The 25965-nt window shown below is 39.7% G+C and overlaps 2 protein-coding genes across 6 annotated transcripts in view; one reads left to right on the top strand and one right to left on the bottom strand.

The window, feature by feature from the left end:
- Positions 1 to 10626: 10626 nt before the first annotated feature.
- On the bottom strand, positions 10627 to 14780 carry LOC122734985 (zinc finger protein 3-like). Of its 4 annotated transcripts, none has more exons than XM_043976218.1 (3): positions 14687 to 14780; positions 12926 to 13077; positions 10627 to 12048 (listed from the first exon to the last, which is right to left on the bottom strand). In XM_043976218.1, exon 3 carries the CDS (start codon positions 11613 to 11615, stop codon positions 10965 to 10967), a length of 651 nt encoding a protein of 216 aa, XP_043832153.1. In that variant the 5' UTR covers positions 11616 to 12048; positions 12926 to 13077; positions 14687 to 14780; the 3' UTR covers positions 10627 to 10964. The 4 variants fall into 4 exon arrangements, with proteins under 4 accessions (XP_043832153.1, XP_043832154.1, XP_043832155.1 ...); XM_043976219.1 differs by having other exon boundaries at positions 12965 to 13077; XM_043976220.1 differs by lacking the exon at positions 12926 to 13077 and having other exon boundaries at positions 14687 to 14777.
- An 8238-nt stretch (positions 14781 to 23018) lies between these two features.
- The window catches only part of LOC122734981 (zinc finger protein 883-like), a 31837-nt gene continuing 28890 nt past the window's right edge, over positions 23019 to 25965 (top strand). The window contains exons 1-2 of one of the 2 annotated variants that reach the window (XM_043976202.1): positions 23019 to 23273; positions 25732 to 25876. The gene's annotated coding sequence lies outside the window, so the exon portion shown is untranslated. The remainder of the gene's footprint in view (positions 23274 to 25731; positions 25877 to 25965) is intronic. The other variant, XM_043976203.1, reaches the window with a different exon arrangement.

Genomic DNA, 25965 nt, shown 5'->3' with positions numbered 1-25965 from the left:
AAAGTAAACTTTAGCTGAACTCAAAGACGCCGGCAACTGCCAAAACCAGTCTTGACCAACTCAGAGAGAAAAGCAAACATCTTTCTGATTTATCCAAACAGCAGCAACCCTCCTGCTTTTTGATTTATTGTATTTGCAGATAGCTTCTCCCTAGACCCCCACTTCCTACCTGACTTCCTAATTTATTGTGTTTCTCCCTTAACCCTGGCTTAGCCACAGATACTTCAAAAAGTCCTAAATCCTTCAAACATGTATAAATGCCTCACCTTTTCCCATTCCTCTTTGAGCAGATGAGAACATTGTCTCACTGCTCCAGCTTAAAAGCTTCTTCTTCTTGGCCAATAAGTGCAGGTATAATCGTTGTAAACGTGATCAGACTCTGTTTCATTCTAGGTCCTCCTTTTAGACCTGGGATTTCTTCTGTTTTAGCAGTTCACAGACATTTTTATTTTAACAGAAGTTATGTAAAAGGATCTGTAATTCTATGTTTAAAAGATTCTGAGGCTTGTGGCAGAAACAATCCTCTTGCAAAAATATTATTAGAGCCTTCTTTGGGGCTACTCCCCACCCACCCACCCACAATTGCTCTCTTATTTTCAATGATTACACCTGTAGAAAGAGTAAACATTTAAAACAAAGAAAGTCTAACAGAGTTTCTCATGCCAGAAGGAAAGTCTTCAGGCTTCCAGAAGAATTCCAGAAGAATTATTCCAGGGGAATAAAGGAGATACAAGATTACTTTAGGTTCCATAGTCAAAGAGGATCTCAAAAATATACCATCTATCCTGATACTTTGTGTGCCCTATGAAACGATACAGCCTTACTCAGGAAGTCATGGACCTGATCCTTGTGGTAGGGACATCTGTCCACTATTCTACTCTCTTAGCTCCATGCAGCTTCTCATGGCATAGTTTCAAACTTTTTTTAATGTATTGATCAGTTTTTATACTTTTCTCTTTGACCCTAAAAGCATTGTTGTTTAAATGGGTCTCTAAGGGGAAAGGAGACAGCTACCGGGAAAATTTTTGATGGTATTAAAAAAAAAGCTATAAAAATTTGTTAAAAATTTACTTGTCCAAAAAAAACCCCACCCCAAAATAAAAATGTACTTGTCTCTTACCATGTTAAATGTCCTCCAATGGAATATAAGCTTCTTGAGGGGAGGGGCTTTTTTGAAGGGAAGGGCTATCACAATCTTGCCACTCAATGAGTATATGTTCAAGACATAGGGATGGATATAATCCCTGTCTTCAGATATCTGAAGGGTTGTCATAGGACCCCAAAGAGCAAAATTCAGGTCAATAGGCAGATTTTTTGAAGGAAAACCTTCAAAATGTCAAGAACTGCTCAAAAATGTTTTGGACTTCCTCAGCATGTATATTACCCATCACTACAGAACTTTGAGAAGAACCTCAATGACAGTTTTGTTTTATTTTGGTTTTGTTTTTCTGCCTCTGTTTGACTCCTTGGTAATTAATGTTGTGCAGTGGGTACATGGGAACATGACCTGAATCTTACATGGGAATACCTGCAAGTGACCTTTCTTTATTCTGTTTCTACACAATACCTGACCGGGCCTAGGGGTAGTGCAGGAATCCTTGACTCTGTTCAGTCTTGCTGTCGCCCAGGCCAACAGTCTTGTGAGTAAACTCCCCTAAACAACCCAATTAACCTAATAAATCTAATAAATCTACACTTCTACAACCAAGCAGGCAAGGGCTCCTCTTTCACTGGTATGTCAGTATTCTCTCCAAGGATCTGAATCCCTATAATTGGCATATCAGGGCAGAACAGATCGGCCTCCTTACAACTGACCTACCTGGTAGGATAGACTGGCCCCCTACAAATCTTGTGTCCTTACAGCACAATGTGTGGTGCATAGCAAATGCTTAATAAATGCTTGTTGACTTGATTTGTAGGTGCACTGAGGAAGTTCTATGTTCAAATCACACCTTAGACACTTAGAAGTGGCTTTGTGCTAGACAAGGCCATCTTGCTGACCCTTAATTTCCTCTTCCATAAAAAGGGGATAATACTAAGCACCTACCTCACAGGGCTGTTTTGAGGAAGAAATGAGATAATATATGTGAAATGTTTTACAAACCTCGAAGTGAGATATTTTGTTCTTGTTCAGTCATTTTCAACCTCATGAAAGAAACTAGAGTAGTTTGACATTACTTTTTCTAGTTTGTTGTACAGACTGAGGAGATCGAGGCAAACAGTGTTAAGTGACTTTCCCAGGGTCACTCAGCTAGTGTCTGAGGCCAGATTTGAAGTCAGGAAGAGTTCTTCACTGGGCTCATCTTCACCCAAACTCTTCTCACTGGGCTGCTTAGTGGCTTCCACTTCTGAACTTTTGAAGCTCACAAAGTCGTAGCCTGGTCTGTTATGACTCCTACTCCTTCACTTATAACAGGAAAGAACAGACATTAACTCTAGAAACAAGAGCAGGGCCACATGCTTATGACTTCATGTTGATTTGGGTGGGGAGAACAGGACACTGGTGCTAGTTCTCTCTTTCTGGAAGCTTACAATCTGTGCCTCCATACTTGAACATAGGAAAGCAGAAAACTGATCACAGCTGAATTATTGGGGTCTTATATGTAGCCAAATGAAAAGTCTTTTATCACATGGCAAGTGGATCCAAAACAGTCATGGAATGTCTGCCCATGCTCTGAATTCCACATAAGGGATCATATCGTACCTAGCATGCTATATGTGCTCATAAAAGCACTCACTGGCCATTCATGAGGACTTAATAAGAACTCAGACTAACAGTAATAATGAATAGAGGGGCAGCTAGATGGTGCAATGGATAGAGCACCAGCCCTGGAGTACCTGAGTTCAAATCCGGCCTCAGACACTTAACGCTTTTTCTTTCTTTCTTTTTTTTTTTTTAGTGAGGCAATTGGGGTTAAGTGACTTGCCCAGGGTCACACAGCTAGTAAGTGCTAAGTGTCTGAGGCCGGATTTGAACTCAGGTCTTCCTGACTTCAGGGCCGGTGCTCTATCCATTGTGCCACCTAGCTGCCCTAGACACTCAACACTTACTAGCTCTGTGACCCTGGGCAAGTTACTTAACCCCAACTGCCTCACTAAAAAAACAAACAAAAAAGAATGAATAGAGGCTGGGCAAAGTTCTTTACTCAATAACTGCTCTGCTTGGTTTCCACTTTTAGAAAATCATACTTTCCCTCAATATAAATTTATCACCAGAAAAGCTCAACATCATTGAGACTGCTTCAGTTTTTTTTTGTTTTTTTTGTTTTTTAGCGAGGCAATTGGGGTTAAATGACTTGCCCAGGGTCACACAGCTAGTAAGTGTTAAGTGTCTGAGGCCAGATTTGAACTCAGGTACTCCTGACTCCAGAGCCAGTGCTCTATCCACTGCGCCACCTGGCTGCCCAGACTGCTTCAGTTTTGACGTTGAACACCTTAGCACCAATGTATCCTGGGCCATCACCCATCATCTTGACTTTTGTCCTGCCACTGAACTTCAATGACTCATTGAAGAGAAAGGCTCTGCCTCACTCAAATTCAATTCATGTATGTATATATATGTACACACATACAATATCTATTATATTTTATGTGTGTATATATATAAATACATCAGTATATTAAAATAAGAGAGAAATTATATTTTAATTTGGTTTGCACTGCAATCAGGAGGGCTGTGGGCCTCAAACAGCCTGTGGACTGGCCACATATTTGACACCTTGTTTTTAAGAGATAAAAAGAACAGGCTTACAACCAAGAATAACTTTCCTCATAAAAAAATGTCCTCCTAACTCCAGATTCAGCACTCTATTCACCATGTCACTAGTTACTTCAGTAATTTGAAGCCATTTGGAGCTCTGCCCCAAAAGTTACTAAACTTTTTATACCCTTTTACCTAAAGATACCACTACTAGGCCTATATACCAAAGAGACCAAAGAACAAAGAAAAAGATACAAACATATTTATAGCAGTTCTTTTGTAGTGGCAAAGAACTGGAAACAAGTAGGGGAGCACTCATAAGTTCGGGATGGCTGAACAAATCACAGTATATGAACATTAATACTATTATGCTATATAAAATAATGAAGGGGGTAGTTTCAGAGAAATCTGGAAGACAACTAAACTGATACAAAGGGAAGTGAGCAGAATCAATACAACATATACAATAACATTATAAAGAAAAACAACTTTGAAAGACTACAAAAGTCTATGATTCAGTGTCCAACCATGATTCCAGAGGACCCGTGATGAGACTGTTTTGATTTATTGTGTATATTAGTTAAAAGATGTTTTTCCGGAGCAGCTAAGTGGTGCAGTGGTTAGAGCACCGGCCCTGGAGTCAGGAGTACCTGGGTTCAAATCCGGCCTCAGTCACTTAACACTTACTAGCTGTGTGACCCTGGGCAAGTCACTTAACCCCAACTGCCTCACTAAAAAAACAAACAAACAAAAAAAGATGTTTTTCCTCTCAATGTGGGATGGGAAGGGAGTGTTGGAGACAAGAAAATAGATTTATGTTAACTCCAAAAATGCAATTAAAATTCTAAAACTAGCTGTCTGACCTTACTTATGAAGAGAAGCCCCAGTGAACCTGAAGACCATCTGATTGCATCAGTGAGCAGCAAAATAGTTAGTCAGCAATCATTTATTAAGAGCTGTTTAAGTGATAGGTACCCTGCTAAGTGGTAGGAATTTTTTAAACAGTCAGAAGCACAATCCTTGTTCTCAAGGAGCTCACACTTTAATTTGAGAAATAAGATGTAAGCAAGTATGTACATAGAAAATATATAGAGCATAGATGAAAGGCATTAGCATTGGGGTGGACCAGAAAAGTCCTCCTGGCAGAATGGTGGATCTGAGCTGAGTACTGAAGGAAGCCAGTAATCAGAGGAGAGAGAGACCATTAAAGGCATGGGGGACAGTCATTGAAAAGTCATGGAGTCGTAGAGCATGGGGGGTGGGGGTGGGGCTCAACATGGAGCCCGGCCAGTGATTATGATTGACCATGTATTAAGGCACAAAAACATCATAGTCAAATATAGAAAGGCAGAAATAGTAAATGCATCCTTCTCAGATCATGATGCAATAAAAATTACATGTAATAAAAAACCATGGAAAGGTATACTGAAAATCAATTGGAACCTAAATAATTTCATTCTAAAAAATGAATGGGTCAAACAACAAATCAAAGAAACAATCAATAACTTTATCCAAGAGAATGACAATAATGAGACAACATACCAAAATCTATGGGATGCAGCCAACGCAGTGCTTAGGGGAAAATTTATAGCTCTAACTGTTTACATGAATAAAAAAGAGAAAGAGGAGATCAATGAATTGGGCATGCAACTTAAAAAGCTAGAAAAAGAACAAATTGGAAATCCCCAATTAGAAACTAAACTAGAAATCCTGAAAATTAAAGGAGAAGTTAATAAAATTGAAAGCAAGAAAACTATAGAATTAATCAATAAAACTAAGAGCTGGTTTTATGAAAAAACCAATAAAATAGATAAAATATTGTTTAATTTTATCAAAAAAAAAGAAAGAAGAAAACCAAATTACCAGTATCAAAAGTGAAAAGGGTGATCTTACCACCAATGAAGTGGAAATTAAAGCAATAATTAGGAACTATTTTGCCCAACTGTATGCCAATAAATTTGACAATCTAAATGAAATGGATAAATATTTACAAAAATACAAACTGCCCAGGTTAACTGAAGAGGAAATAAAATCCTTAAATAAGCCTATATTAGAAAAAGAAATTGAACAAGCCATTAATGAACTCCCTAAGAAAAAATCCCCAGGGCCAGATGGGTTTACAGGTGAATTCTACCAAACATTTAAAAAACAATTAATTCCAATATTATACAAATTATTTGGAAAAATAGGTGAAGAAGGAGTTCTACCAAATTTGTTTTATGACCCAAATATGGTGGTGATACCAAAACCAGGCAGAGCAAAAACAGAGAAAGAAAATTATAGACCAATTTCCCTAATGAATATTGATGTTAAAATCTTAAACAAGATATTAGCAAGGAGATTATAGCAAGTGATCACCAGGATAATACACTATGACCAGGTGGAATTTATACCAGGAATGCAGAGCTGGTTCAACATTAGGAAAACTATTAACATAATCAACCACATCAATAAGAAGACTAACCAAAATCATATGATTATCTCAATAGATGCAGAGAAAGCTTTTGACAAAATACTGCACCCATTCCTAATAAAAACACTAGAGAGCTTAGGAATAGATGGAGCTTTCCTTAAAATAATAAGCAATATCTACCTAAAACCATCAGCAAGCATTATATGTAATGGAGATAAGTTAGAGGCCACCCCAGTAAGATCAGGGGTAAAACAGGGATGTCCATTATCACTTCTATCATTTAATATTATACTAGAAATGTTAGCTTTAGCAATCAGAGAAGAAAGGAATTAGAATAGGGAAGGAGGAAACAAAATTATCACTCTTTGCAGATGATATGATGGTATACTTAGAGAATCCTAGAGAATCAACTCAAAAATTACTTGAAACAACAACTTTAGCAAAGTAGAAGCATATAAAATAAATCCTCATAAATCGTCAGCATTTCTATACATGGCCAACAAAGTCCAGCAGCAAGAGATAGAAAGAGAAATTCCATTTAAAGTAATGGTAGATAATATAAAATACTTGGGAGTCTACTTGCCAAGACAAACCCAGGAACTCTGTGAACACAATTAACAAACACTTTTCACACAAATCAAATCAGATATCAATTGCTCATGAATAGGCCAAGCCAATATAATAAAAATGACAATTCTACCTAAATTAATGTACTTATTCAGTGCCATACCAATCAAACTACCTAAAAATTATTTTATAGAGCTAAAAAAAATAATAACAAAATTCATCTGGAAAAACAAAAAGTCAAGAATATCAAGGGAAATAATGAAAAAAAAAACTGCACAGGAAGGTGTCTTAGCTGTACCAAATCTGGAGCTCTACTATAAAGTGGCAGTCATCAAAACTATCTGGTACTGGCTAAGAAATAGAGTGGAGGACCAATGAAATAGGCTAGGCACAGGAGACACAGTAGTAAATGACATTAGTAATGTACTGTTTGATAAACCCCAAGACCCTAGCTTCTGGAATAGGAATTTGCTATTCGACAAAAATTGCTGGGAAAACTAGAAGATAGTATGGCAGAAATTAGGCATAGGCCAACACCTTACACCTTATACTAAAATAAGGTCAAAATGGATACATGATTTAGACATAAGAGGTGATACCATAGGTAAATTAGGAAAGGAATAGTCTACCTTTCAGATCTTTAGAAAGGAGAGCAGTTTATGACCAAACAAGAGATAGAGAGTATTATGAAATGCAAAATGGATGACTTTGATTACATTAAATTAAAAAGGTTTTGTACAAACAGAAGCAATGCACCCAAAATTAGAAGGGATGCAGAAAGCTGGGAAACAATTTTTATGGCCAGTACCTCTGATAAAGGCCTCATTTCTAAAATATATAGCGAACTAAATCAAATTTATATGAATCCAAGTCATTCCCCAATTGAGAAATGGTCAAAGGATATGAACAGGCAGTTTTCTGATGAAGAAATCAAAGCTATCTATTGCCTTATGAAAAAATGCTCTAAATCACTATTGATTAGAGAGATGCAAATTAAAACAACTCTAAGGTACCACCTGACACCTGTAAGATTGGCTAATATGACAAAAAAGGAAAATAATAAATGTTGGAGAAGCTGTGGAAAAATTGGAACACTAATGTATTGTTGGTGGAGCTGTGAACTGATTCAACCATTCTGGAGAGCAATTTGGAACTATGTCCAAAGGGCAATGGGGCTGTGCATACCCTTTGACCCAGTAATACCACTACTAGGTCTGTACCCTAAAGAGATCATAGAAAAGGGAAAAGGATCCACATGTACAAAAATATTTGTAACAGTTCTCTTTGTAGTGGCAAAAAATTGGAAATTGAGGGGATGCCCATTAATTGGGGAATGGCTGAACAAGTTGTGGTATATAAATGTAATGGAATACTATTGTACTGTAAGAAACAATGAGCAGGCAGATTTCAGAAAAACCTGGAAAGACTTAAGTGGATTGATGCTGAGAGAGGAGAGCATAACCAGAACATTGTACACAGTAACAGCAACATTGTGTGAGGATCAACTGTGATAGACTTAGCTCTTCTCAGCAAGACAATTCCAAAGGACTCATGATGAAAAATGTTCTCCACTTCCAGAAAAAAGAATGGGGATTCTGAATGCAGATTGAACCATAGTTTCTACTGTTTTTGTTTCTTTTTTGAGGTTTTTTCCCTTGTGTTCGGGATTCTTCTTTCACAACATGACTAATGCAGAAATGTTTAATGTGATTGTGCACATATAGCCATATCAGATTGCTTTCTGTCTTGGGGAGGGGAGGGAATAAGAAAAATTGAAACTCAAAATCTTATAAAACCAAATGCTGAAAACTATCTTTACATGTAACTGGAAAATAATCAAATACTTTTATGATTTAAAAAAAATAAAAGCAACAACAAAAAATGGCTAGCATTTATTTGCATGTTATGTACTATGTGCCACTAGGATAGGCACTTTACAAATATTATCTCATTTGATCTTCACAACCCTGGGAAGAAAGTGCTATTATTATGGCAATTTTACAGTTGAGAAAACTGAGGCAGTTAAGTGACTTGCTCAAGATCATAGCTAGTGTCTGAAGCTAGATTTGAACTCCAGTCTTTTGATTCCAGGCCCATCACTTTATCCACTGTGCTTACTACCTGCTACATACCATGTAACTTTTACCTTCACACTATCTCCTTCTCTCTACTCATGTAGTCATCATCCTGGTACAAGCCACTATAACCTCTCCCCTGGTCTTTATCAACAGCCTGCTAATTGGTCTCAATGCCTTAAAGTCTAAGCATGTCACACCCCTACTCTAACTTAAGTAGTTCTTTATGATCTCCAATATCACATATATAATCATGTTTAGCAAGCCTTCACAACCTGTCCCCTTCTTACCTTTCCAGTTTTCCTCTACTTTACCATCCACCATGGTTTCTACCATCCAGCTACACAAGGCTGCCTGATATTCCTTGCAGGAAACATTCTCTCTCCACACCCCACCACTGAAATGCTGTGCTCCTCCTGACTTCACTATTCAGCTCAAATCCCATCTTCTGCAGAATGATCACCCAGCTCTTAGTGCCTTCCCTGGTGACTGCACAAAGTTGATAATAAACATGTTAAAAATGACATCAACCTTGCAAAATTGAGACTGGGAAGATAGTACTAAGAACAAGGTAGGGAGACTGGTTTTGCAGAAGGGCAACTGGATGGGTGAAAATTACTAAGTACAAATCTACTGTAACCATGACAGTACTGGATTTCATCATTAAGAGATCTGCATTCAAATCCTGGCTTTACCATTTATCAATTATGTGGTCCTGGGCAAGCCATTTCATGTTGTTGGACCTTAATTTCCTTCATCTATAAAATGAGGGATTGGACTAACTGCAAAGTCTATAAATGTCCTTTTTTTGCATGTGTGTTTGCAAATTCTTTTGAATAGAAATTTTAAAAGCAAAATTTTTATAAAAATTCTTTCAATAAAAAATTACTTAGTTAACAAAATTACATTGTTCTCTATAATGGTTTCTGATATATTGTCTGAAAAATTAAATGTTCTCCAGTGAATTGATCTTAACGAGCTTAGGTACAATGCTGTATTTCAATGAGAATTTTCAGTTATTTAAATTATATTTCAATTAATCAATAGCAGGCTCATTACTTGACACAGAATCCAAAGTTCATATTTAGAAGAATAAAAACACAACTTAGCATCCAACATGAAGGCATAATAAAAAGGCTTCAAGATACTGGTGTGGATCTAGTCTTGTTCTTCATTAATTGTGTTAATTATAAAAGTCTTTTTAACCCTAACAAAAAAGAGAATCCTATGAAGGAGAGAGTGACTGCATTTGGTGATGGTTTTGGATTTTTTAGTTTCCTTTGATGGCTTCCAAGGGCTTAAACATACAGAGCAACCAATCATAGGTTCATGGATCAATTTCACATTTTTTATGAGATAGTTCTTTAGAAACATATCATCAGAGGATTATATTTCCAGGAAATATAATCTGGAAAGGGTTTCAACTTGGATTTAATATTGCTTGATTCAGGCACTCCCATCCCCTATTCAGGAGGAATCAAGGCTTTATATTTGTTAAGTGACTTGCCCAGGATGACACAGCTAGTTGTGTCAAGTGTCTGAGGCTGGATTTAAACTCAGGTCCTCCTGAATCCAAGGCCAGTGCTTTATCCACTGTGCCATCTAGCTGCCCAAGGCTTTATATTTGATAAGTCAAAAAACATATCTGGTTACAAATTAACAATTACTTGCCATATTGAAAATGCAGCTAATATTGGGGCATCTATGTGGTGCAGTGGATAAAGCACTGGCCCTGGATTCAGGAGGACCTGAGTTCAGATCCGGCCTCAGACACTTGACACTTACTAGCTGTGTGACCCTGGGCAAGTCACTTAACCCTAATTGCCTCACAAAAAAAAAAAAAAAAAAGAAAAGAAAAAGCCGATAATAAATGATGTTGTTCATTTTATTTTCATAATTGGAGATGACTGAGTGCCTACCCTCACCGGTTAATATCTAATTTAGGCTATATACCTCTGATTTGAAAAGAACTGAAATGGAATCACAAATCAACATACCAGTGTAAAGTAATGTGTTGTCCCTTTACAGTCACACATAAGGGTTGTCTGGACCTGTATAATTTCTTGTTCAATTTCCATTGTGAACAAAGGTAGACATTTGTGAAATGGCTAATTTGAGTACAGGCTGTGGCTGCACAACAAGGAATCAATACGAACATTTGATCCTATTAATACTGGGCTCTAACCAATGGAGGAATCTGGTGTTTCTTTCAGGAATGAGTTGTCTGATGGAGAATTAGGTGTGAATTTTGACTAAAGGCTTTCCCACACTCATGGCATTGATAGGGTTTTTCCCCAGTATGGATTCTCTGATGCACAATGAGGTATGAGCTGCAACTGAAGGCTTTCCCACACTCATTACACTCATATGGTTTCTCCCCTGTGTGGATTCTCTGATGGACAGTAAGACCTGAACTCCGACGGAAAGCTTTCCCACATTCATCACATTCATAAGATTTCTCCCCAGTATGGATTCCCTGATGTACAATCAGATTTGAGCTCTGACTAAAGGTTTTCCCACACTCATTACATGCATAGGGCTTCTCCCCAGTATGGATTCTCTGATGTCGAGTAAGATGGGATCTCTGACTAAAGCCTTTCCCACACTCATTACAAAGAAAAGGTTTCTCCCCAGTATGGATTCTTTGATGTATAGAAAGGTTTCCACTCTGACTGAAGGTCTTTCCACACTCTTTACAGACATAGAGTCTATCTGCAATGAAGATTTTTTGTTGTGAAAAGAGATGGGAGCTCTGACAAAAGCTTTTCCCAGACTGTTTATATTTCTGGCTTCTTTCTTTGGCAGAGGTTTTCTTGGCTTTGACTGCCACTTGCCTGAAACCTCTCCTTTCTTTCTTCATTGTCTGTTTTAGAGTTTCCCCACTGCCTCTCTAACCTCTCACCTTCTCTGAAATTGGATCCTTATTAGGAATCTGAGGTTATGTGTGTGGTTTTTTTTTTCTTCTAAATTTTTCTGATTTGAGGTTATCTCCTCCTCTATCCTGATGTGAATTCTTTAACATGAAAGCAACTCTTTATATTTCTGGCTCTTCTCCTGAAGGAATCTGCTTGTCTTTGACTGTCCCTTGCCTTAACGTCTCTTTTTCCTCTCTTCAGGCTCTCCCTTGTAGTGCTGTTTCCCTCCTGAATTTTTAAACTTCCATCTTCTTCAGGGGTCTTCCAAATTCAAGTTCCTGGGAACTGTTCCCTTCTAGACTCCTCCTCATGTTGTTCTGTGTAATGATGCTTCTTCAGAAATTCCTTGTTATGAAATCTTAAACTTCATCTCACCATCTGACAAGAGACATAGACATGTATAAATCACACAATTCTCATGGTAAGGAGGGAAAAACCTCTTCAAGTGACACTAAGTATTACTAAATGACATGCTTTGAAATTTGCATGCCTGAAAAATGATTTCCTATTATGGTAGTGGGGAATGAGAAGAGACAAGAATGAGTAGGAATATGATTTTGGGGATAGTTGGGCTGGGAGGCACTGACAGAAACAAGAGCCAGATTGAGATGAAAATATCTCATATTTCACTAACATGACATTATAAAAGGGCATTATAAAGATGGCCATGTCATTTTGCAACCATGTGTCAGGGCTGTGCCTCTGGCTCCTACCTCTCCTTGCCCATGGTCATCTATTTCTTTTTTTTTGGGGGGGGGGAGGTGGGGCAATGAGGGTTAAGTGACTTGCCCAGGGTCACACAGCTAGTAAGTGTCAAGTGTCTGAGGCCAAATTTGAACTCAGGTCCTCCTGAATCCAGGGCTGGTGCTCTATCCACTGCTCCACCTAGCTGCCCCCCTGGTCATCTATTTCTAAGCCAAATACTGCCACCAGTAGTGAAGTTGCCTCTTACAAGGGCTGTTCTGTTTGGGAAGACATTGCACTTAAGAAACACTGTATTCTATTACTGGGAATTAGTGCTTTGGAGAGCCAGAAAAAAATACTCAAGTAAAGTAAGGAAAAAAAGTAATTCTTTCTTTTCCCACACCCCACTAGTGGAGGGAGAAATGGGCAGGAGGGCACTTTTTATATAACAGAGATCTTTAGTAAAAATGTTTATAAAATCATAAATGCTGAAAGACAATGTTGCAAATGTTTTAGTCTCCCCCAAAGGCTGCCAATCTGAAACTTGCTCCCAACTATAATTCCAGCTCACAGTGTTTTAAATGAACAAAGGACTTTTTCTTCTTCATACAAGAGGTGCATGGTATGCTGAAGAGAGGCAGAGGAGCTTCAATCTCCAGTTCTGACTCTAACAGGATAAACACAGGCAAGTTGCTTTTCTTTTCCAAACCCAAGTCGCTTTACCTGTAGAAGGGAAATAATGTTCTTTATAATAACTACCTCACAGGGTTGTCATGAGGAAAGCATCTTGGAAAACTTTAAATGTTACTTGGATGAGTTATTGTCAGTTTACAAAACTGCCTTTCCTCTCTCTATATATACAATTTTGAAAAGCTATAAACTTTTCCCACTAAGTAAAATCAACAACCATTCATTTGGTGCCCTAACAGGCACCAGAGATAGGGATAAAAAGAAAAGAAAAAGAAAACTACTCATTGTTTTAAAGGCGCTCATAGTCTATTGGAGGGAATAGGCAGAGATTTCTTTTTTTTGTCCTCATATCCCCAGCATCTCCCATGATGCCTTGCTCACAGGGGGTGCTTAATGAATGTTGGCTGAATTGAGTGACTTCTCCCTCCATCTGTAAAATGAGATGGGTAGCTGAGATCATGCCTAGTCCACTTTTAAGATCTGACAGTCTAGGTTCTAGGGATGCTGCCAATTCTGTCATTCTGTGTTTTAAAATTCATTCTATGTTTTAAAATTCAAGTGTTAAATTCAGTTGTTAAGTTCAGAGGTTGCCTTTAGAATCCACTCTAAGAAATTAAATGTAATGGATATCTTTAATCCCTATGCAACTTTCATTTTAGTTAAATTTTACTGATCTTGTTTCCTGAAAATCTTTTACTAAGCTGTTATCTTTGGACTTCTAGTCCATGATCTACTTGATGATGCCAAGGCTAGAAGGTGTCAAGGGAGCCTCCCCTACAGGAATGATCTTTTTTTCTGTTCTTCCCAATTAATTGATCACTTACATGAATTTCAAAGCCGGTTAAATTTAACAAAGCAGGTAACCTATCACCTACCTCTGGATGATCTATTTCCCAACAAAGAAACTTTGAAAAATGTTTTAAAAGCGTCCTTCCCATCCCCACCAATCTAATTGTCAAACCGAATTAGTCATAAAATTATGGGATGTTTAGATGAAAGGGACTTCAGAGATTGCCTAGTACAATTTTTTAATTTTGTAGAGAAGTAAACCATCCCCCCCCCCCCCACACACACACACCCACCCCCGAAAAGACAAGTAACGCCTTGTTCAAGAGCTGGTACAAAGATACTAAGTGTCACAGAGGATCGAATTCCTGTTTCCAAGTCCTCAAACAGACACCAACAAAATGATGCGAATTGTCCCCAGCTGATGGGCTCCCTTGCCCAACGTCCTGACCAGGTGGATGCCAGATTTGCTGAACCTCCCCCTACTCCCACCCCTCCCCATCCCCGTCCCCCGGTCCCTACCTCCACCCCGCATCCTGCTTTCCTGTAAAACTGATGCTGCTCGAAGAGGCCTGAGCATTTTCGCAACCTGCTGACTTCTCGGACCCTAGCCCCAAGAGGAAGGGGAAAGCAGAACTCCCCAAAAGGGGGTCTCCCGATCCCCGTGAGGGCTAGGGAGGGGAGGCGCCGGAGGCCCCCCGGACGGGGCGAGGAGGCGCCCATGGGGAAGACTGGCGGCTAAGGCAGCCATTGCTCCTTCTCTCCGGGCCTCGCTCTGCCCACAAGATGAGGCACCCGGGAAGGCAGCGGCTCCTCCAGCCTGGGGGTCTCGGCCTCGGAGCCGAAACCTACTCACCTACACAGAGATGAAATAGGGAGGAATCTCTAGGGCAGGAAATGCCAAGGGCGCAGACGCAGTAAAATCCATCCAGGACCCTGGCAGTAAATCCTGCTGCACCGGAAATAAATAACTGCATCACTTCCGGAAATATCAGCTACCTTTCTAGAGTCATTCCCTTCTAGGCGATCTGAATGTTCATTTTCTCGGTGGTAGGAGGCTCAGGACGACCTCAGCCTCCAAGGCTGGGGAGTCAATCACCAGTGCCTGAGCCTGATTCCCCAGGGAGAGAAAGGGATGGCCAATGTTACTATGAATATATAAACCACCTGAATTGCATCGAACTGCCGTATTATCGAAAGGAATTTTATGACACCTTGGATCAATAAGACTAAAATGTCTTATGAACTCCAAGTGAACCCAGACAATATACATGTGGATGTCAGTAAAACCCCAGAGTTCTTAGGGGTGTTATATATCATTTGACTATCCAAATGTCTGGGAAGTTTATAGCTACCAGATAAGTTCCTACCTACTGACTTTTCCCCCCAGGATAATTGGTAGATTTTATCTCTCTCTAATGAACACCTTAGTCAGCTAGAGCCATCCTTGTAAAAACATTTGGGTAACCTTATCCTTGACAACCCTTTTTGAATCGTGTATTCTTATCATATTGTTTGTTTTCAAGTTTGAACTATCAAACTGATTTGTATACTCTTGTTATAGTGTTTACTTTTAACTTGAACTGTCAAACTGATTTGTATTTCAAATTGTTGTGAAAATGTCTAAGTTGCAGTGCTAGGCAAAGCAAAAAAACAGTCTCCAAGCATAAAGAAAATAAGTTTATTGAGAGAAGGATCCTATCTCAAAATAAAGCCGGTTTCAGGTGTAGGACCCAAAGATTCTGAACCTCAGGATCTTTGGATATTTATATGCAATAACTTCCCCCACAATTTAACACAATCCAAGTGGTACAAATACAGTAAGTATAAAATAGGAAGAAAGAAACCATCAGTTAGATACCAGCATAGTTACTTGCCATTCTATATACCCAACTTAAAATAGCCCTGTTAATAAGTAATAGGATCATACCATAGGAAGCCATCTATTAGAATGTATCTTTGCCATCTCAGATGAAGCCTCTCTTACCTGTATTTCTCTGAGTTGTTTTCTGATGTCAAGAATTTCCACCGTATTTGTTGACTGTGGCTTTCCAACTTCTAAATAGCTCTGATTGGTCCCTTATAACTCAGAAGTTACTACTTTAGGTATCTGACCCTTAAGTAGATTGGTAGCTATACCTAACCACAATCAGAGGTCAGATAGTTGGATTCTAGGTAAGTTGTTGACAAGTTGACAATATATCAATTGCATGTGCTCCTTTCAATATCTATTTTACTTCATTATTATTTGCTTAAACTATTAAAGAATATCTAAATATGTTAAATCACAGTTTGTAGTGTATAAACTGATTAGTACTACTGTTAAATCACTTGTATCTAAGAGACTGGGAAAATCTCATTCATAATAAATTCTTGTGATAATGTTTGCTTTTAAGTTGAACTGTCAAACTAATTTGTATCCTGTCAATGGAACGGATAACTCCCTGTACAAATGAGCTAGGAAAAACAAAAGTTAATCAGTCTGGATCTGATTGGTTTACCAAAAGAGACCTGAACTAAGGTCTGTAACAGTGAGCAGAAAAAGTTTATATATCTTCTCTAAAAAAGAAGTCTTTGAACTTTTTTTGAAGAAGTCTTAGCACATACACAGGCTTGCTCTTAGGACAAATAAAATGGGGGGGGGTGTTTCTCTCTCTGTTCTGTTCCATGAGATGCTCACTGTTTTTTCTGTAAGAGACAGTTATGAAAATAACCTTTCTCTGATCTGCCCTATGAGTTTTCTTACTCTGTCTTTCCATAGGGATGGAATGAAAAAAAATACTTTTTTTACACCAGCTTCCTGGAGTCTGGCACTGGTGGGACCTCCAGACTTTTCATTAAAAGATATAGAGGGCAGGGGCACCTAGGTGGCACAGTGGATAGAGAACCAGCCCTGGAGTCAGGATGACCTGAGTTCAAATCTAGTCTCAGACACTTGACACTAGCTATGTGACCCTGGGCAAGTCACTTAACCCTCATTGCTCCACCAAAAAAACCAAAAGGAAACAACAAAAAAGGAAAAAAGTAGAGGATGTAGGATCAATCTTGAAACACAATTCATCAGTTGGACTGGGAGTTGGGCTAATAATGCCACAGATCTTATAATGTAAACTAAAAATGTATTGTTATGAACTGGGAATTAAATTATTTCTTTGGCATTCTTTTTTTTCTAGATTTAGTCCAAAACCACAAATATCCGCTACACTCTGTGTACTCATCATCTTACCCCCAAACTAAATGAATCAAACATGATTCTTGTGTAAATAAACTGGGGAAAATATTTATTTATCCCAGAAACCATTTCCCCCAAAGGTTGCACATATTAGACACCATGGACAGCAAACACAGCATCATCAGAGATTCTCTGACCTATTCACAGTCTCCTTTGGAAGTCTGGTGAAGAGAGTAGGAAAATAAAAAATAAAATAAAATAAATGAGAGAGTAGGGATTATGGAGGGAGCATTCTACTAGAGAAAATGGGATAATATCAAATCATTTGTGAGCATAGAAGAGTTTGCTTTTGCAAAAAAAAAAAAGCCACCTCTTAATGTGAGATAGGGGTAAAAGGCATCTGGGCAATTCAAGGCAAGGAAGAAGGGGAAAACGGAGTTCTTGACTAATGTCCTTAATTTTTTTCAAATATGAGGCAAGGTATTCAGCTGAGAGAGTAAATGACAGGAAGCCATAGGAGGATTGAGGAAATGTGAAAAAGTCTGGAAGAACTACTCTCATGAGTATAAAACCAATTACATGGAATTATCAAAACTTTAAAGAAGTTTATAAGCACCAGGTTATACATAGAAGGACATTTCAGATAGACTTGGTTATAGGGCTGACCCTTACTTTCATCTCCTCTGAGATCCTGGGCAAATCACTTATAGACTCTGAGCCTCAGTTTCCTCATCTGTGATATGAGAATGATATCAATAACTCCTATTCCTTGAGCATTTTTTTTGTTTTTGCAGGGCAATTAGGGTTAAGTGACTTGCCCAGGGTCACAAAACCAGTTAAGTTCAAGTGTCTGAGGCTGGATTTGAACTCAGGTCCTCCTGAATCCAAAGCCAGTGATTTAACTACTGTGCCACCTAGCTGCCCCCTTCCTTGAGAATTTTAAGGTTTACATAGCACTTTTTGTCAAAATAGCATCCAGGGGCAGAAGACCTGGCACATTATCTAATATAGCCCAGAGGCAGCACTAATCTATTCACATTGTCCCAACACTGGTACCCCCCTTCTCTCTCAGGTTTGTCTAAATCAGCCCCAACAGCATGTCTTAGGGGTTTTCCCAAAGTAGGATAGACTCCTTCTACTCACCCTCAAGTTCCTGAGCCCCAACCACCAAGCTTCCTATTTACACCAAGTTATGACACCATTGACTTTCAAAAATGACACATTTATTAAACAAGAAGGCAAAGTAAGGACAATGATAACATTTACTAAATAGAAACAAACAGCAGAAATAATGATAACATTATTCAGTAGAAAACAAAAGAAGGGATAATCAAATATAACAATTTCCCCATAAGCTAATGCACAATATCCATGAGGGAGAGTAGTCATATACTCACAGAATTCTAGAAAGGAAATAAATGAGTAGGGAAGTCAGAGTAACATAAAATTTTGGATGGCAAGTCTAGATATTCTTGATCTATTTAGAGAACTGTCTGAGCTACATGTCACATTCTAGGTGAGAGAAAAAAGGAAAATATGCTCTCCTCCTTATAGGCAGGCTGCCTTGCTCAAGTGTTTAGGGCCCCCTCCCTTTTCCCCTTTCTGCTGAGCTGGAAGTTGCATTTGCTGAGGGCAGATAACAAGAAGACCACAAAATCCCTGTCCAATCAGAAGTTGTCCCACAATGACGATTTCGCCCTAGAATCAGGGAAATTAGTATACTAGCCAAAACCAGTCCCTGTGTGCCCCAAGCTAACCCCAAATTGTACTGTGCTTGCTTCATAAGCCTCATGCATATAATTTGACATACATTATATGATCAGGGTGGGGGTACATGTTTAGGAGTTAATATGAAGTATGAGTATCATCCCAAGAAGCCAGCCACAATGAAACGGGGGAGGGAATCTCTTCATTAAAGACAATTTAAAGGGCCCCTGCCATGAGATCACAGTGTACAGCTTCCTCAGGAGTACCTGAGTTCAAATCCGTCTCAGACACTTAACACTTACTAGCTGTGTGACCCTGGGCAAGTCACTTAACCCCAATTGCCTCACTAAAAAAAAAAAAAAAAGAAAGTATGTGGCCTTTCTTGCAAGATTGTAATAAAACAGCCTTCCTGCTTTACACCAGACCAGGAGTTATGCCTTAGTTTGCCCATTTCAAACACTAGACAAAACCTCTTCTCTATCTCTGCTCTCCTTCTGGTCTTCATAACTTTCTTGCTGAACAAAACTGCTTATTTGCTACTCTCTGGCAGTGAAACACCATTGAGTTCTTTTAGTACAGTTATGCTTTATAGAGTGTTGAGAAAACATTATACTTTTAAAGCAAAAATATAACAGCACAGGGGCAGCTAGGTGGTGCAGTGGATAAGGCAGTGGCCCTGGATTCAGGAGGACCTGAGTTCAAATCTGGCCTCAGAGACTTGACACTTACCAGCTGTATGACCCTGGACAAGTCACTTAACTTTCATTGCCCTGCAAATAAAATAAAAATAAAATAAAATTATATTTATATATTTATATATATATATATATATATATATATCAGCACAGCTCAAAACATCAGAAAGCCTATCTGTCCCATTGTTAAGATAATGGGCAGTAAAAGGCATCACCGACATCCTAAGAAGTTTCCTTTCTCAGAGTGTTGATAGTATTGGAGGGAAATTAGCCTAGACAGTGTTATAAGGTTGACCCTTGGACTCATCTCCTCTGTGAGATCCTGGGCAAATAAATCACTTAAAGTCTCTGAGCCTCAGTTTCCTCATCTGTGAGGATGCAGGACTCTCTTCTACTGACCTAGAAGTTGCAAAGCCTTTCTACTTTCAGTTAGCTGACTCTGCCTTGCTCTAGCCATTCTACTCTTAGCTCTCAGAAAGGCAACGCATCTCTTCCAAGCAACACTGTTCACAGCAAAAACATCTGGGGAAAATGAATGTAATTTTAACTTTATTCTGTCTTCTTTAAACAGTTTTTCTATCACATTATGTGTCTTCTGTTTCTTTGTCTTTCTGTACTCACTCTCCTGTTTTGCTTCTATCTTCACTTGGTAGTGTCCTCTTCCTCTTACACCTATGTCTTCTAATGTCTCAATATAAAATCCTACTCTCAATAGCCTAATGTCATGATTGAAATCTGTGAATAAGAGAAACTGAAGCAAAGAACTCTGAACAAATCAGTTTATTAGCAGTGGCTAGCAGTTTACCAATAAAGTGGGCCCAAGATCACCTCAGTTGGCACAAAGGACCCTGGACTGAGTTTACAGAAGACTTTTTAACTCATAAATGAGGAACATCAGAATAAGGAACACAAATAATACACAAGGAACATGGTATTGATTCACATGGGTGTTTACACATTCTGATTGCTTGGAACTTTCCATTATCATCATGGAAGCCTGTCTCATGTAACCATCCTTGATGAGAATGGGGAACTTCCACTGGAATGGGGAACTTTGACAGGTGAGCAATACTCAGGGTGTTTTCCATCCTCATGTGAGTAGTTACATGTGACCATGGAATAACTATGACTATGATCCAGAACAAGGCTCTTAGAAATAAGGAACCTAACTTGACAGAGGCTTTTAGTAGAAATGGGGAACTCAGTCTGACAGCTGAGCTGCAGCAGCTCAGCTGGGCAGAAAAAAAGAAGCTGGCTAACAGGGGAGCCAGTTGGAGTCAAGGCCCTGTCAAATTACACAGACTCTGATACACAGTTCTTAATCTACTATGATTAATAAACAAAACTACATAATATACTTAAAGAATGTGATTAAATAGAAGTGATTGGTCAACAATTGATTAATATTCCACAATTTTCCTCCTTTGAATTTTGGAAGACAAGTCCTAAATTATCTAAAGACTTAATCTATATTGGCAGAAATCTTGACCACAGAAGCAAAAATCAGGTTATTAAAAGCCATATAGTGCAGCATATTCTTGTTCCTGGGGTGCATTATCTCTAACTAACATATCATCTCTAACTACCATGCTGTGATCTAGGAACCAAACTGGAGCATGCTTTAGTACAACAGTTAGTGCACAGTTGAACACAGGGATGGAAAACAATAATGATAGCCAGGATAATGAAAACCCATTTAATGATAGTGACAAATATTCCACTCCCTTTGAAATCAGGAAAATAGTGAGGCAAAGCAAGAAGAGAGATCCTACCAGGAGCAACTTTCTTATGCATGGGTTTCATTGGCAATTTGTTGAGTACTTGACATAATTTGTTAAGGTTCATGGACATTGGTAATAATATTTCCTGACCAGTTGATGTTAGGAGCAGCAGGTTTTGTTGGTGACACTGCATGCTCCTTCCTGGGCAACAGTGAATTAGTCTAATACCAGGTGGTGCTGCAATACCATCTCTGCACGGGAGTCAATTTCCACTTGCAGGGAAGATGGCACTGGTTATTTGAGCTGGCCTGAGTTGTTTCCTATGCTAACTTCTCAAACTTTGCAGAAAAATTCCTTATATGCTGAAACCACCAGCGCTCAAATCCTTTCCCCAACAATTACTAGATAAATAACCATGGGCAAGTAGGATCACGTGAGATCAATTCGAATGAGATAATATGCAACACGCTTTGCCTACATAAATGTTATGTTATTATTACAAACTGACTTCTATCTAAGCTACGTGGGTCTTCTCTTCAAAATGAGGACATTTACTCCCACTGTTTTACAGGATGGCTGCGGGAAAAGTGTTAAGCAATTCTTTCTTTCTTTTTTTTTTTTTTTTGTGGGGCAAGGAGGATTAAGTGACTTGCTCAGGGTCACACAGCTAATAAGTGTGAGTCTGAGGCCGGAATTGAACTCAGTTTTTCCTGAATCCAGGGCCGGTGCTTCTGCGCCACCTAGTTGCCCTTAAGTAATTCTTAAAGACCTTATCTTTTTTAAAAAATACAAAGCCACAGCGACAGGCCAGATCTAATGAGGTCCAGAGAGGCTAAAATAGACCAGGACGCCACGGGGGCTTTAGCAAAGAAGAGCCCAGCCTCTTTTCTTTTTTTTAACATATAAGGTATTTTATTTTTTCCGTTACATGTAAAGATAGTTCTCAACTTTTGTTTATACAAGCTTTACAATTTCAGATTTTTCTCCCTCCCTCCCCTCCCTCCCCCCTCCCCTAGACAGCAGGTAATCTGATATAGGTTATATCTATATATCTATATACATATACATACACACACACACACACACACACACATATATATATATATATATACATATTAACATTAATCCTATGTCTGCATTAATCCTGTTACAAGAGAAAAAATCAGAGCAGTGATGCAAAACCTCAAAATAGAAAAAAAAACAGCACCCAAAACAAAAGAAATAGTATGGTTCAATCAGCATCTATACTCCACAGTTCTTTTTTTTTTTCTTGGATTTGGAGATCCTCTTACTATCATGAGTTCCGTGGAACTCTTGTGTACCATTGCATTGGTGAGAAGAATATAGTCCATCACAGTAGGTCAACACTCAATGTTGATGATACTGTGTACAATGTTCTTCTGGTTCTGCTCATCTCACTCATCATCAGCTCAGGTAAGACCCTCCAGGTTTCTCTGAACTCCTCCTGCTCCTCATTTCTTACAGCACAATAGTATTCCATTGTATTCATATACCACAACTTGTCCAGCCATTCCCCAATTGATGGAGCCCCGCCTCTTTTCGAAGATCATAGGCAATTAATTCCTTGACAGCTGGGACTCTTCCCCTTCCCTTCGCCGTCCAGTGGGATATCTGTTCCCAGTTTCAGACAACTGCTCTTTCCCCTCCCGCAAGAAGCAGCGCCCACAGGGGCTGGATGGAAGTGGATGGCTTAAGGAATGAGATGCCAAGGAGAAGCTCTCGGGGTCCCTGACGATTTTTTTGGAGAGGAGGGGGACTGTAGCACGCTCCCCGGTCTGGCGCGGTGTTTAGGTGACGCACTTCCGCCTAAGCAGTTTTCTCTCGGAGCAAAGGTAGGCGCAACTTCCGGAGCAAACGGCTCCGGAACAAATGCGACCTCTGCCCTTCTCGGAGACAGGAGTCCTGTCCCCACATTTCCCCCACCCAGCGTTAGTTCTTTCCATGGGCTCGAGACTCACTCGATCTCCAGAGAACCGAAAAATCCCGAGGCAACCGCGAGACAGGAAGGAATTGACGACTTACGGGGAGAAAGGAGGGGCTGCCGCAGAGGCTGTCGGGATATATGGGGGAACTGACTGACGGAGAGAGGCCGAGAAATATCCCCTAATTCCGCCTGGGATGGTTCAGGTAGGTGCGCGTGCGCGGACACGCCCACGAGGAAGTGGGGGAGGGGGAGCGGGGAGGACTAACAACCTAAGGTGAAAGAGCGCGCTCTTGAGAGGTTCCCGACTGTTAGCACGAGACTTGCTGCCTGGGAAAACTACTCTATGGGGGGGCTGTGAATAGCAGGTGCAGGCAGTGGTACGGTTAAGGCACTGCCAGGTCGAGTGAGCAAGCAAGCAGTTATTAAACGCCTGCTGTTGGGTTCTGGGCCGTGCCAGTGGCCAGCTCTGTGGCCTTAAGTAAGCTGTTTCCCCTCTCCGGGCCTGTTTCCATCACTTGTCGAAGCCTCTAGTGCCTCCCTTGAAGGATCGTTGGTTGATCGAAGGATCAAAAAGATGACGTTTATACGTCTAGAGTATTTCAGGAGCTGGCTCATCACTGTCAGGGATGATCATTCCTTTGTTGTAGCCAAGTAGAGCCAAGCTTGCCTCACCATGGTCCTGGGTCTACTGGTGTAATTTAACTGCCTGGGTCTGGGGAACGGTTATCTTCCGGACAGTGCAAGGGAACTGAACTAGAAAGTCACCTGTTATTTCTCCAGAGAAGTTAAAGCCCTTGCACTAGCTCACACACCTAGTAATTGGTGGAGGGAGGAGTACAACTGAATCGGAGGTGTCTTTACTCGTAGTACATTTCTCTCTTTTATACTATTTTGATGCTTTAAAGACTCCTCCTCATTTTGGGTAGGGCTGGTCATTTCATCACCCTTTTTTTCAATATTTTGATAGCAGGTTACAGACTTTAAGGTTTACAAATGATCTTTCCTTGAGTATCACTGTTCCCTGTGATACTTAGGGAAGCAGTTCTTTCTTCGGGTTAATCTGTACTTAGGACCTAAAGTGAGCTGGCTTACTCCTGGACCAGTTTCCTGCCAATTTATTGCCTAGATTCTTACAGTTTGCAGTCTTACACTTTACTCCCCACAACTGGAACAGACCTTTCTGTTCATCTTTTATTAGTAAGATGCAGCTAGGTGGTGCAGTGGATCTAGCACTGTCCCTGAAATTGGGAGGACCTGAGGTCAAATCTCACCTCAGACACTTACCAGTTGTGTGACCCAGGGCAAGCCACTTAATCCCATTGCCTTAAAAATCCAGGGCCATGGGGCAGCTAGGTGGTGCAGTGGATAGCGCACTGGCCCTGGAGTCAGGAGAACCTGAGTTCAAATATGGCCTCAGACACTTAACACTTACCAGCTGTGTGACCCTAGGCAAGTCACTTAACCCCAATTGCCTCACTGAAAAAAAAAAATCCAGGGCCATCTCCAGCTGTCCTGATGTATATCCTGCCACTGGACCCAGATGGCTCTGGAGGAGAAAGTGAGGTTGATGACCTTGCACAGCCCTCTCTCACTTAAATCCAGTTCAGTGCAAGTCATGATATCACCCTAATGTCATGGTCATCTTTGAGAAGGAAGAACAAATAATAACAACAACAACAAAAATAAATTTATTCCCTACATATGAACAGTAGCCAACACTCATTTCTATAGCATGTTGAGGTTTATAACACCTGCCTTATGAGGGTGTTTTTTACTCCCATTATGGAGGATGGGCCAAAAGTCACCAGTTACTAGGTGTGTGAGCTAGTGAAAGGGCTTTAACTTCTCTGGAGAGATAACAGGATGTTGTAATAAATTTTTTTTTTTAACAGGGCAATGAGTGTTAAGTGACTTGCCCAGGGTCATACAACTAGTGCATGCTAAGTGCCTGAGGCTGGGTTTGAACTCAGGTCCTCCTGAATCTAGGGCTGGTGCTTTATTCACTGCACCACCTAGCTGCCCCTGTAATAACTTTTTGAAAATTGTTTTTCTTTTTTTGCCACATATGATGTAAATTAATTTCATATATATTGTATACAATGCTATGATATTGTAAATTAAAAACAAAAAATAAAGGAATTGTTATATCTTAAAATTTCTTTGTGACTTTTGGCCTACCTTAAACAAGCCCCTGAATTTTAGTTTACTTGTCCAATACCATATATCTAGTGCACATAAGAGTAAGTATTTGAACCCAAACCTCTTGACTCAAGATCTAGCTCTTTTTTTCAATTGTACAAAGAGACTCAAAGCTTCAATTCCTGAATTAGGAGGGCAACATCTTTTTTTTTTTTTTTAGAATTTAGGGGGAAGCTAGGTAGTGCAGGGGCAACTAGGTGGTACAGTGGATAGAGCACCGGCTCTGGATTCAGGAAGTCCTGAGTTCAAATCCCCAGCCTCAGATACTTGACACTGAACAGCTGTGTGACCCTGGGCAAGTCACTTAACCGTCATTGCCCCACAAAAAAACAAAAAAAGAATTTAGGCTCCTTATTTTGGACCTATAAAATTCTTCCCGTTTGAGCATTCCAGCCTTCTCTCATTTCTCCCTTCATTTCCGTGGCATCAAGACAACCTTTGCTTTCTGTTATGTTTTGATAGATAGAATTGCAAAATTTGATTGGAAAGAACCTCAAGCCAGCATAACTGAAAAAGAATCTTCACAAGTAATCATCCTGTCTTTGCTTGAATATCTCTAATGATGTGGAATCCAGTGCCTCCTGAGGAGGCAAGCACATGGCACATGGTAAGCACATGGCACAGCACTCACACAGCACACGGCAAGCACATGGCAGGCACATGGCAAGGAATCTATTCCCTCCATAGTCAAAACTC

The sequence above is a fragment of the Dromiciops gliroides genome, chromosome 1, assembly GCF_019393635.1.
Source record: "Dromiciops gliroides isolate mDroGli1 chromosome 1, mDroGli1.pri, whole genome shotgun sequence".
NCBI lineage: Eukaryota > Metazoa > Chordata > Mammalia > Microbiotheria > Microbiotheriidae > Dromiciops > Dromiciops gliroides.
This window is presented reverse-complemented; position numbering and strand designations above follow the sequence as displayed.